This window comes from Hemiscyllium ocellatum, chromosome 25, assembly GCF_020745735.1.
Source record: "Hemiscyllium ocellatum isolate sHemOce1 chromosome 25, sHemOce1.pat.X.cur, whole genome shotgun sequence".
In the NCBI taxonomy this organism is placed as follows: Eukaryota; Metazoa; Chordata; class Chondrichthyes; order Orectolobiformes; family Hemiscylliidae; genus Hemiscyllium; species Hemiscyllium ocellatum.
The window spans coordinates 7,484,001-7,497,617 of NC_083425.1; the positions used below are offsets into that span (position 1 = coordinate 7,484,001).

Here is a 13,617-nt window from a genome sequence, read left to right on the forward strand (position 1 = left end):
CACCTTATGGCTTCTTAATAACCCTATCAATGTGAGTGGCAATTTTCAGGGATCGATGTACATGGACACCAAGATTTCTCTGCTCATCTACACTACCAAGAATCTTACCATTAGCTCAATATTCTGCATTCCTGTTGTTCCTTCCAAAGTCAAAATCACCTCACGCTTTTGCATGTTAAACTCCCTTTGCCACCTTTCAGCCCAGCTCTGCAGCTTATCTATGTCCCTCTATAACCTGCTACATCCTTCAGTACTATCCACAACTCCACTGACCTTAGTGTCCTCCACAAATTTACTAACCCATCCTTCTTTCATCTAGTCATTTATAAAAATGACAAACAGCAGTGGCCATAAAACAGATCCTTGTGGTATATCACGAGTAACTGAATTCCAGGATGAACATTTCCCATCAACCACCACACTCTATCGTGTTTCAGCTCGCCAATTTCTGATGCAGACCACTAAATCACCCTCAATCCCATGTATTTTGTGCAATACCATCCCGTGGGGAACCTTATCAAATGTCTTACTGAAATCCATATGTACCACATCAACTGCTTTACCCTCAGCCACCTGTTTGGTCACCTTCTCAAAGAACTCAATACGGTTTATGAGGCACGACCACCCTTCACAAAATCGTGTTGACTATCCCTAATCAACTTATTCCTCTCTAGATGATTATAAGTCCTATCTCTTCTAACCCTTTCCAACACTTCACCTAAAAACGAAGTAAGGCTCACTGGTTTAAAATTACCAGGGTTGTCTCTACTCCCCTTCTTGAACAAGGAGACAACATTTGCTATCCTCTAGTCTTCTGACACTATTCCTGTAGACAATGACAACATAAAGATCAAAGCCAAAAGCTCTGCAATCTCTTCCGTTTCTTTTCAGAGAATCTTAGGATGGATCCCATCCAGCCCAGGTGACTTATCTATTTTCACACTTTGAAGAATTGCTAATATCTCTTCCTTGTGAACCTCAATCCCATCTAGTCTAGTAGCCCGTATCTCCATATTCTCCTTGACAACATTGTCTTTTTCCAGTGTGAATACTGACGAAAAATATTCTTTTGTTCTTCTGCTATCTCCTCGGACTCCATGCACAACTTCCCACTACTGTCCTTAAATCATTCTTTTATTCCTGATATACCTCTAACAAGCTTTAGGGGTTTTCCTTGATCTTATCAATGACTTCTCATGTTTCCTCCTGGCTCTTCTTAGCTCTCTTTCTGTCTTTCCTGGCTAACTTATAACCTTCAAGCACCCAAACTGAGCCTTCACGTCTCATCCTTACATTCTTCCTCTTTACAAGAGATTCAACTTCTTTCATAAACCACAGCTCCCTTGCTCGCCCACTTTCTCCCTGCCTGACAGGTACGTACTTATTCTGGATCAATGGTGCTGGAAGAGCACAGCAGTTCAGGCAGCATCCAACAAGCAGCGAAATCGACGTTTCAGGCAAAAGCCCTTCATCAGCAGTAAAGGCAGAGAGACTGAAGCGTCAGTGGGAGAGGGACTCCCTGAGATTCTTGGAGAGAGAGGAGGAAAACTTCTTCAAGGCAGGCATCCTTGCAAGAGGATTCGCAGTAGGGTTAAAATCAACAAGGTTAAAACAATGACTGCAGATGCTGGAAACCAGATTCTGGATCAGTGGTGCTGGAAGAGCACAGCAGTTCAGGCAGCATCCAACGAGCAGTGAGGGGAGGAGAGACAATTCTGGTAATTATAGACTCATGAGCTTTTCTTTGGTTGTGAATAAAGTGTTGGAAAAGATTATAAGAGATAGGACTTATACTCATCTGGAAAGGAATAAATTGATTAGGGATAGTCATCATGGTTTTGAAAAAGGTGGTTCGTGCCTCACAAACCTTATTGAGTTCTTTGAGGTGGTGACCAAACAGGTGAATGGGGGTAAAGCAGTTGATGTGGCGTATATGGATTTCAGTAAGATGGTTGATAAACTTCCTCACGGAAGGCTATTGCACAAAATATGGAGGCACGGGATTGAGGGTGATTTCGTGGTTTGGATCAGAAATTGGCTAGCTGATGGAAGACAGAGGGTGGTGTTTGATGGGAATTGTTCATCCTGGAGTACAGTTATGAGTGGTGTGCCGCAAAGATCTGTTTTGTGGCCACTGCTGTTTGTCATTTTAATAATGAACTTAATGAGGGCGTAGAAGCATGGGTCAGTAAATTTGCAGATGGAACTAAAGTCAGTGGAGTTCTGGATAGTGCCAAATGATGTTGCAGGTTACAGGGGAACATAGATAAGCTGCAGAGATGGGTTGAAAGATGGCAAATGGAGTTTAATGTGGAAAAGTGTGTGGTGATTCACTTTGGAAGGAGCAATAGGAATGCAGAGTACTGGGCTAATGGTAAGATTCCTGATAGTGTAGATGAGCAGAGAGATCTCGGGGTCCAGGTACATTGATACCTGAAAATTGCCACCCAGGTTGATAGGGTTATTAAGAAGGCATACGGTGTGTTAGCTTTTATTGGTGGAGGGATTGAGTTTCGAAGCCACAAGAACATGCTGCAATTGTACAAAAACTCTGGTGCGGCCACACTTGGAGTACTGCATACAATTCAGGTCACTGCATTGTAGGAAAATGTGGAAGTCTTGGAAAGGGTTCAGAGGAGATTTACAAGGTTGTTGTCTGTATGGAGGGAAGGTTTTATGAGGAAATGTTGATGGACTTGAGGCTGTGTTCGTTAAAGAGAAGAAGGTTGAGAGGTGATTTAAAAGAAACATATGAAATAATCAGAGGGTTAGAGAGGGTAGACTGTGAGAGCCTTTTTCCTTGGATGGTGATGGCTAGCATGAGGAGACATAGCTTTAAATTGAGAGGTGATAGATATAGGACAGATGTCAGAGGTAGTTTCTTTACGCAGAGAGTAGTAGGGGTGTGGAACTCACTGCCTGCAACAGTAGTCGACTCGCCAACTTTAAGGGCATTTAAATGGTCATTGGATAAACATGGATTGAAATGGAATAGTGTAGATTAGATGAGTTTCAGATTGGTTCCACAGGTCAGCGCAACATCGAGGGCCGAAGGGCCTGTACTGCGTGTAATATTGTATGTTCTGTGCTCTACCCTATAGTCCAACCCATCCGTGCCAACCATACATCCCAATCTGATCTAGTCCCATTTACCAGCATTTGGCCTTTATCTCTCTAAACTCTTCCTATTCATATACCCATCCAGGTGCCTTTTCGATGTTATAATTGTACCAGCCTTCACCTCTACCTCTGGTGGTTTGTTCCATACATGCACCACCCTCTGTTTGAAAACGTTACCCCTCAGATCCATTTTAAATCTTCTAGCCATATTTGATATTATAAATTTGTAAACCTCAAGAATGCATGTCCTGTGTAATGTAGGAACTCCAGGACCGTTCCTTTGCCCTGGATAACCATTTATGCAGGAAATATCGGAGTTGAGAAACAGCTGTAGCTCTGAGTTCAGAACTTGAGCAGCAGCAAGCATCACTTCAGTGCACCCATAAGGTGATAATGAGGTGAATTGCATGTTAATTGATGACATCAACCCACAGCTTCAGATTATACATGGAGAGAGAGAATGAGTGATCACAAGGCAATCAAAAAGAAACAATCAGTAACCTCTTGAACGCTTGCCACTTTGCAACAAATATTCAACTCTGAATTGATAAGAGTTCAATGAAGGAATGCTGCTAAAACTAACTCAATGGTGCAATAAGTAGCTAAGTGTAGAGGGCTAAAAAAAAAGGCAGAAAGAGTCATAGTGACAGATGATTCAACAGCTAGGAGAGCAAATAGGTATTTCTGTGGCAGTGAAGTGAATCCAGCATGTTGTATTGTTTCCCTGATGTCAGGATCAAAGATGTCACTGAGCAGCTGTAGAGTATTCTGATAAGGCAAAGGGAGACTGCCAGAAGTTATGGTCTACATTGACACCAATGACATAAACTGAAAAAAAGATATATCCTATCATTAGAACTTAGAGTCAAGCAGTCAGAATTTGGGGAGCTAGATGGAAAGCTAGCAAGCAAGACTTCAAAAATGGTCATCTTTCCGCATTAAGAAGTGAGGTTTTTAAAACAAAAAGCATGTTTCAATTTTAAACATGGTGAAGGGAATAGGCATGAATAGCAACAAACTGCATTTATATAATGCCTCTAACCCCGTAAAAACATCCCATGGCACTTTAAGCCAGGGAGCAAACAAAACTTTTGACATCAAACACATATTAGGATAGATGACCAGAAGTTTAGTTAATGAGGTAGGTTGCAAAGAGCATATAATAAGGAGAAGGGAAAAGACAAAGAAAAAAAATTCCAGAGATTAGACCCTCGGGAACTGTGAACATGGCCACCAATGATGACCTTAGGACACCTGTGATACGCAATGAATTAGTTAATTGTAATAATATAACTAACGTAAGAGACTTTCAGAAACAAAAACAAGTTGCTGGAAAAGCTCAGCAGGTCTGTCAGAATCTGTGAGGAGAATTCAAAGTTAACATTTTGGGCCCAGTCACCCTTCATCAGAGCTGATGGTAGTGAGGAAAATATCAGTTTATATGCAGAAGATAGGGTAGGGGGGAGCAGGCAAGGAGTAAACAATAAGTAGGGATAGAGCACAAAGACAGCGAAGAACAATTGGACAGATAAAGGAGTCGATAACGATCTGGCTGAAAGGGTGAATAGCTGTTAATAGAAGGCTGTGTGATAACAAGGTCTGGTGTGTGGTGTAGGAGACTTGGACATAGGAGAGTCCAGGCCTTTTATCATACTATCTACTGTTAGCCACTAACAATCTCCGTTAACAACTGTAACATCTGTTACCCCACCACCCTATTTTCTGCATAGCAACTGACATTTTCCTAGCTACCACCAGTTCTGAGGAAGGGTCACCAGACCCAAAACGTTAACTCTGATTTCTCTTCACAGATACTGCCAGACCTGTTGAGCTTTTCCAGCAACTTCTGTTTTTGATTCTGATTTACAGCATCTGCAGTTCTTTCAGGTTTTTATAAGAGACTTTCAATAATTTTCATACCTTGAATCATTCTCACCTTGAAAGCATGCAGGAATTTCAATTTTGCTATCTATGCACTGAGTCAGAACTGGTAATCCACAGTTTCGTTTTATGTCTTTGCAGTAAAAAGACACTCTTTCTGTGTGTAATATTCTCCTGTGTGGGAGCTCATCCATCCAGATCTTTCTTCCATTATAGAATATACGAGCTCTCTTCACAGGTAGAATACATGGAGCTGACAAGTAAAAGCACACCTTATTAATTATTTCTGTTTTCAGATATGTTACTGTCAAACTCCTTAAGTATCCCATTAACAAAGATTTAATGAGCCACATAGAACCACTGAGAAAATTAACAGTGGCATAGAAGACCATCAAGTCAGTAAAGTCTAATTTACCCATTCTGCCAGTAAATTAGGCTCCTGACGAAAGCATCAATCCAAATCTCAAACTGTTATCCCTTAAAAAGTTGAGATTTACGTGAGGCTGTGTTTGTACTCATGGCTGGATTTTATGGGATGCTGCATACTCCAACGTGCCCTCCCCTAAACCTCTCCACTCCAGCCACCACTACTCCTCAAATCCTGCCCACTTCAGCCCCTCCAATCCCAACCAGAAAATTCAGTTCCTAGCATGCCCATCCAAGAGTAGTCAGCTCTGCAGCCATTTTACACTGCGATTCCCTTGGTTTTTTTTTTCAGAATAAGAATTCTACTCCAAATTCAGTCTACCACCTTTAAGAGTGCTAAGTCTGTTGTCCCAGTCATGCCAGGTTTGAGCGGTAGCCTGCACTGGGACCTTAGGAAGTTCTTGAGAAGATGAAGTGATGGGGTCTGGATGTCAAGGTAGTTACGGGGTTTTGGACAGGCCTGGCTGGTAGACCCCAGTGAGATCAGTGAAGAGGGCTGGTGATGAGACATCGGGAAGGGAGATGACTGAGTGAATGAATGGGTGAGTGAGGGACCCAAAGGAGGTCTTCATACCTGACGGCAGCCCACACAAAGAAAGTTGTTGCGATACCATCTGACCTTTGCCTTCACCTGCTGTGGACCAGAGGTGAGGACAGAACCAATAGGCCCAGGCTGCTGCTTCTTTCCCAGGCACATGATCCCTGACCCAAGTCACAACCAGTCCTCTAGAGGCCAGGCCACAGTTATTTTGCCCTTGTGTACTGCCCTGCTATAAGCCTAATGTGGGTAAAATACCAAAAATGGAATGAGGCCTTTAAATAGCCACTAGTTTGCCCCATAAAGCCTCCAATTATTCCTGTTTTGATAGGTTTTTTGATATTTCCACTGTCCATTGTAAAGTTGCAAACAGTTTGGAGGTAATTGAAAGGCAGTGGAAATACCACACATTTTACTTCATGTGCTCCCCAGCCATCTTCAAATATACCGACATAGGGTCCCTAAAATCCAGGTCCATGTTGCAATTTGGAATATACAATAACAACAGCTTCCTTTTATATAGCAGGTTTGACATAGTAAAAAACCTGAAAAGTGCTTCACAAAAGAATTGCCAAATGTACTATGACTCTGAGCCTCCATAAGGAGGTAGATTTTAAGGACTGTCTTAATGGAATAAAGAAAAACTAAGTCCAGGGAGTGAATTCCCAAACTTAGGGTTTAGGCAGTTGAAGGCAGCTGGCAATGGTGGATGATTAAAATAAGAATGTCAGAGGTTTGCAGGGCTGAAGGAAGCCTCAGAGATAGGGAGAAGAGGCCATGGAGGATTTTGAAAACAAGGATGAATATTTTAAAATGCAGTTTAGTGAGCACAATGGAATAGAATAAGAAAAGCAGATATTTCAATAAGCTAAAGTCTGTGAATGGTGAAAGATGAGTAGCTGTGCTGGAGAATGTTAGAATTGTAAAATCTGGCAATAGCAAATGTATAGGTGAGGGTTTCTCCAGTAGATGAGCTCAAGCAGGGAATGTTATTGCCATTTATAAAGTAGATGTAGGCACTCAGTTGTAGCTTGAGTAAGTGGTTGGAAATCTATCCCTTTGACAAGTATGGCATTGGTCTGCTTCAGCCTTCGACATTTACCAAGGTGAGTGTTAGGGTCCTTGGCTAAGGAGTGGAGATTGTGGGAGAGTCCAAAGGCAATAGTTTTGGTCTTTCGAGAATTTTGTTAGATGATATTTCTGCTCAGCTAGTAATAGATGCTGTGTGTACTAATGCAGGAGTAAACATCATTCAATAACAAAAACTACAAGACTAAGACCTGAAACTATCTTTAATATTACATATATAAATCTTAAAAGCTTGTGGTTACATGTTTATCATTTGCATTATCAACACTAGAAGCAATTTGTAGTCATACATTTCATTTATGATAAATATAATTTAACATAAAGTAAGCAAACTAAAGGCTTAAATTAAGTGTTTACTCTAGCCAACAATATTCTGGTGTTATCTGGAGGTACAATAAGCTTTGTGATCCAAAGATATTGGGATCATAACTGTTTTTTGTCAATCCAATTCAATTCATCTTACCTCGACATGTAGGCTTTTCAGTCCAGATTCCTGTCTTCTCACATATGATTGTCTTCGATCCATCCAAAATGTAATTTTCAACACAGCCGTAATCAATACTCTCTCTGTAGTTATACCTTCTTTTGAGTGCAAATACCATAAATCCATTTACTAGTTTTGGTGGCATTCCACATTTCACTTCTATAATAAAATTAATATTGTAAGATTACCTTTGAATTTGTTGTCATTCATCATCCAAATGCTGTTTGTCTCCAACCAAAGCTGTTGGTGCAGTTCCTTTCTAACAATAATATACACAGCAACCTTGGTATCAGTTCTGCTCTTACATGTCAGTTCATGTGACACTGCTGACAGTAAACAGGGAAGAGACATCTGACAGCACATACATAATGGGAATTTCATAATAATGTAAAGGCATAAAAGCAAGAATGTTATGCCTGACCCATCCATATATCAGTGTGGCATCTCTTCCCACTCTATCCCATGTAAACTGGGTATGGACTGGATATTGCAAAGTAGTGTTTTACTTAAAATATTTAAGAAAGCTGCCTGCAATTTACTTCTTTGCAGGCAAATGGCATTGAAATAGAAGATCAGCTATGTTCTAGTTAAATGGTGGGCAGGGCCAAAAAAGCTATTTCTGCCCCTAAGTTCCTCAGACTGATGGTTGGTTTTGGGATCTTTCAATTCTTTCACTCAGTGATAGTCAACATATTGGACTGTGCATTTATATTTAGTCCTCAATGCCACCGCCCCATGTATTGGATGCCCCATCGTGCATTCCACTGAATTGAATTGCTTGTGTTACAACACGGAGGTAGACCCTTCTGTTAATTAAACCAAACACCCAGAAAAGCTCACTTTGCCTTGTAATCTGTTATAATATGAATTACAGGGAATTCCCAAGTTCCACTATTTAAAGAAAATGATATCAATGTATATTTTAATTCTAAAAGTGAACATTAAACAACTATTCACAACTCCAACCCCCCTTTCTCTTAACTGCTTACAATCTGCCTCCAACTCTATAACAATATGCTGTCCAATAAGACACTTAGTAAAATTACACCAACTTAATTTCAAAACCATACAGTCACTGTCTTCTTCTGTGTCTTCACTCTTCTGGCTGCGGACCACCCTGGGTCATCTTTCTTTTTCTACGAGTATGATTCACATGAAAGTGTACCTTTGATGGAGAGTGTTTCCGAATTTCTTGAAGAGCAAGATGTTGTATTGGCAGTAAGTGCCCTCTCTCTATGGCAATTGCTCTCTAACCAATTTTCAAAATGTTTGTATTCTTATACCCCGAACATTGGATCATCTCATTGGTTCGATGTTGGCAAAACAAAAAATTCAAACTTGATTGCGTTTTAGTATCCTGGGGCATAATTTAAACTGGTTGATTAAATTTGAATTGTTGTCAAAACAGCAACCAAATTCAAGGGTCCATTTCACAGCCAAATGTTACATATTGTCAATTTTCCAGTACCCTCTGGGACTACCACCTAGTCATCTACACAAGTAATCTTTTAGTTCAGAACAACATTCTCTCTCTCTTAAAGATACAGTACATACTTTCAACGTCATAACACCAAGGGGAAGAAGAGTTGTGAGTTTGGAAAAAGCTAATCCACATTCTAATCTTACATTGTCACATCTTCTAATGAAAACTATTGGGACTCTATGTTGGAGGGATAACTCTTTGGATCTCAATATTTACTCCACATAGAAATCTCCACATAGAAAATTCTGAATGTTGAAGAAGTCAGTTTCTCCAGTTTCTAACTCCCAGTGGCTTTCTGAGGAGATCTTGTCTATTACTAAGATTTCTGATGCACTCATTGTATTTTGTTTTGAAATATCAATCAATATATCTATATGTGTGTATATATTGCCTCAGCTATCATTGACTTGTCCTTTCCAGAGAGCCAGTTGTTGAAGGACTGGAGTCAATCTTCAGTCACCTTTATAATTATTCACAACTTGAAAGAAAACATCTGCTATCTAACAACCACAGTTTCAGTCCATGTTTATGAATAGAGATTTAAATTAATCAATTGAAATTTTACACAACTGATGTACAATTAACAATCCTATCTGCATAATCATTTCCTGTGGTTGATGGGATACCATTCCTCAATTTCAGGGAAATATTTTCCATAACATATGTCTCCAGAACAGATATCACACATATGCCAGTGAGAGTGTGGCGAATGGATTCTCTGGAAAACATTAAACAATTTTAATTCCTTCATTGTGCACATTTATGCACGGTCCTTGCTCTCAGATCTCACACAACACTCATCGATGAAAGAGGGACCAATTACAACAGATGCTGGAATCTGTACTGAAAACAAAAAATGCTGAGAATCACAATGGGTGAGGCAGCATCTGTGGAGAGAGAGCAACTCTGATGAAAAGTCATCAAGTCATCAAGATTCAAAACATTAGCTTGTTCTCTGTTGACAGATGCCGCCTGACCCATTGTGATTTCCAGCATTTTTTCTTTTCAGTCTCTATAAAAGACGGGGTGTGTTCCTGAATGCACTTAGCATCATTGGTTTTCAAGTGTGCAGAAAATGTAACATAATTGAACATTTTCCTACTGGAGTTAGAATTGTCTGTGCAGCTGTATCTCTTGGTGATATCTAGATTTAGCACTCATTAAATTACTATACAACAATGCAGGATTATAATGCACTATAAAAAGATATGTTGCCCTGATATATTTAATTTAAAGCCCCACTGAGCTCTGACTGTGAAGTAATAGCTGCATTCCCACTCAGTCACAGACAGGCCCCTGATCTCACAGGTCCATCCCTTCATCATTCTCACTGATGTGTCACAAACATTTTGAAACCTCGAACTGGGGGCATATTGTGGGAAAGGTATTAACTTCTCCAGTTTTCCTGTTCCAATTTGTAATAAATTTTCAATATTCTTGCTTTCTCAAAAGGCAGTAGAAGCAGAATCTAATTATTTTAAAGGCAGAGGTAGATAGATTCTTGATAAGCGAGAGAGGGAAAGGTAATTGGGAGTAGGTGCGAATGTGGTGTACTCAGATTAGTCATGATCTTATTGAATGGAGCAATGGACTTAACTGGCCAAGTAGCAAACTCCTGCTCCCAATGCTGACAGAGGTCACTGGACTTCAAACATTAACTGTGTTTCTCTCTCCACAGATACCACCTGACATGCTGAGTTTCTCCAGCACCTTTTGTTTATATCCCAGGTCTGTGTTTTATTCAAATGAAATGTGTGTGTTCCCATTTCATTAAATCAAAAGTGGTGGAGAAAAATAAACTATAAACAATTATTGATGCGCCTCCAGGACTTCTATAATGTGACATCCCATGAGAAGCAGTTCCAGTCTTGTGTACAGATCTGGTTGCAGCAGTCACATTATAGATTTTTTATTCATATTAATTTTAGAAAGCATATGCAAAGCAGAGACTCCGTTCATTTAATTTTGCTGTCATGTTTACTTGCCTTTGCACTGAGGTGCATTTGTCCATTTTCCATTGGCCAGGCAAAAGCTTGTTTCATTTCCAATTAAAGCCAAACCTTGTTTGCATTCGTAGTAAATCATGTCCCCAAAGACAAAAGCTGTAGTAGGCTGGTCTGTGGTTTGGAAACGCACTGTTCCATTTTCTGGTGGACTTGGGAATGGACATTGCACAGCTGCAGAAAATACAAATAAAATCAACTACACATTGCTGTGCACTGTCTGCTAATGCTGGGTCAAAGGTAGCACAGACAGGTTACAGTGTGAAGAAATAGTGTATTTTCTTTCTAAGTTTCTTTATTGTTATTTATCTTTTATTATCTGTAGTTAACGTTATTGTGATTTATCTCTCTTCCCATTCTCTTGTCCAGAAAACATTTCCAAAAACACACCATCCTGCACTGCTGCCATTACCACTCTAGCTAAAACGGTCAGTTAGCTCAGTTGGCAGGACAGCTGGTTTGTGATGCAAAGTTATGCCAACAGTGTGAGCTTAATTCCCACACCATGAGGTTGCCATGAAGGACTTTCCATCCCAAGCTCTCCCCTCACCTGATGTGTACTGACACTCAGGTTAAATCATCACCAGTCATATCTCTCAAATGAGAGCGCTGTCCTATGATCTAGTAAGCCTGTGATGTCCTTACTTTAACCATATTGCTAATCTCAGGTAAATATGCAAGTCTGGCTGAACAGAACTTGTGGCCTATTTAATCCCGAGAGGAGGGAAATGACGAGTCTTATTTTGGCTTCTCATTTAGATGGGACAGTTGAAATGAAGACTAATTATCGATGTGATAGAAGCAGTCTAAATATTCTTTTAACTTCTCTAAATAGCTCTGTTTCCTATTGTCCACTTTGAGCAGATATCATTTCTTACTCCTGCAAATGGGTATTTGAGCTGTTCCCAATATACAATTAATTACATGCTTCCGTTAGTTGATTTGATTTGATTTATTGTAGTCACATTTACTTAAGTATAGTGAAAAGCTTTGATTTGCGAGCAGTATAGGCAGATCATAGCAAACAAGGATGTACAGATCATAGTTTGCTTAGACAGAGTGAGGCATACAGGTTACAGCTGCACAAAGCAAGATCAACATTAGCAAAACGTTGGTGGGCAGCATGGTAGCTCGGTGGTTAGCACTGCTGCCTCACAGTGCCAGAGGCCCAGGTTCAATTCCCGCCTCAGGCAACTGACTGTGTGGAGTTTGCACATTCTCCCTGTGTCTGCGTGGGTTTCCTCTGGGTGCTCCGGTTTCCTCCCACAGTCCAAAGATGTGCGGGTCAGGTGAATTAGCCATGCTAAATTGCCCATAGTGTTAGGTAAAAGGGGGGAATGTGTGGGTTGCATTTTGGCGGGTCGATGTGGACTTGTTGGGCCGAAGGGCCTCCTTCCACGCTATAAGTAATCTAATCACATTGTTTGAAGTTAGAGAGACCATTCATCAGTCTAATAACAGCAGGGAATAAGCTGCTCTTGAACCCGTTGGTGCATGTGTTCAAGCTTCTGTCTCTTCTGCCTGACAGGAAGGGGTTGTAGGAGAGTATTACCAGAGTGGGAGGGATCTTTAATAATGTTGGCAGTCTTTCTGCAGCAATGAGAAATGTAAATGGAGTCCGTGGATTGGAAGTTGCCATACCAGGCTGTTATGCAAGCAGATAGTGTGCTGTATCTGTAAAAGTTGGAGAGGGTTCTGATGGACATGCAGAATTTCCTAAGCTACCTGAGGAAGAAGCAACGTTGTTGTACCTTCTTGACCAAAATGTCTACATGAGAAGTCCAAGACAGTGTTACTTATTGCCACTCCCAGAAACATGACGTTCACAATCTTCTCCACCTCCGCGGATGTAGGTCGCGGCATGTCCCCCTCCTTTCTTCCTGAAGTCAATGGTCAGTTGTTTGTTTTGTTGACATTGAGACAAATGTTGCTATTCTTGCACCACGATACCAAGCCCTCCAACTCCTTTCTGTATTCTGACTCATCATTATTTGATATCCGTCCTACCATGTAGATGCAATTAATTCAGAATTTGGCTACACAGTTGTGGGTGTACAGGGAGTACAGTAGGGGACTGAGAATACATCCTTTTGAGAGGGGGTGGCACTCCAGTGTTAAGGGTCACCATGGGGGATGTGCAGTTGTCTAGTTTAGATTACTGTCTGTGGGTCAGGAAGCTGAAGAGCTAGTTGCAGAGGGCAGAGCTGAGATCAAGGTCTCAGAATTTTGAGATTTAGTCTGAAGGGGATTATGGTTTTGAAGATGAAGTTGTGGTTGATGATTAGGAGTTTGACATAAGTGTCCTTGTTATCCAGATGTTACAGGGATGAATGTAAGGCTAGGAAAATGGCACCCGCTGTGGACCTGTTTCATCGGCAGGCAAATTCAGAGGATGGAGGCAAGCTGGGAGGCTAGAGTTAATGTGGGCCACGTTCAGCGTCTTGAAGGACTTCATCATTATGGAGGTCAGAGCTTCTGGGCGGTAGTCATTAAGGCACGTTTGCATGCGATTTCGTTGGTACTGCGATGAAGGTGGTCTTCTTGAAGCAGGTGGGAACTTCAGCTTGTAGGAGGGAGAGGTTAGTGAATACCT

At 40.9% G+C, this 13,617-nt stretch overlaps 1 protein-coding gene across 1 annotated transcript in view; it reads right to left on the minus strand.

Moving 5' to 3' along the window:
- The window catches only part of LOC132827941 (beta-2-glycoprotein 1-like), a 48,857-nt gene that overhangs the window by 725 nt on the left and 34,515 nt on the right, over positions 1-13,617 (minus strand). The window contains exons 5-7 of the mRNA XM_060844787.1: positions 11,007-11,198; positions 7,518-7,697; positions 5,057-5,254 (exon numbers count right to left, since the gene is read on the minus strand). Coding sequence (XP_060700770.1) covers positions 5,057-5,254; positions 7,518-7,697; positions 11,007-11,198 — 570 coding nt within the window. The remainder of the gene's footprint in view (positions 1-5,056; positions 5,255-7,517; positions 7,698-11,006; positions 11,199-13,617) is intronic.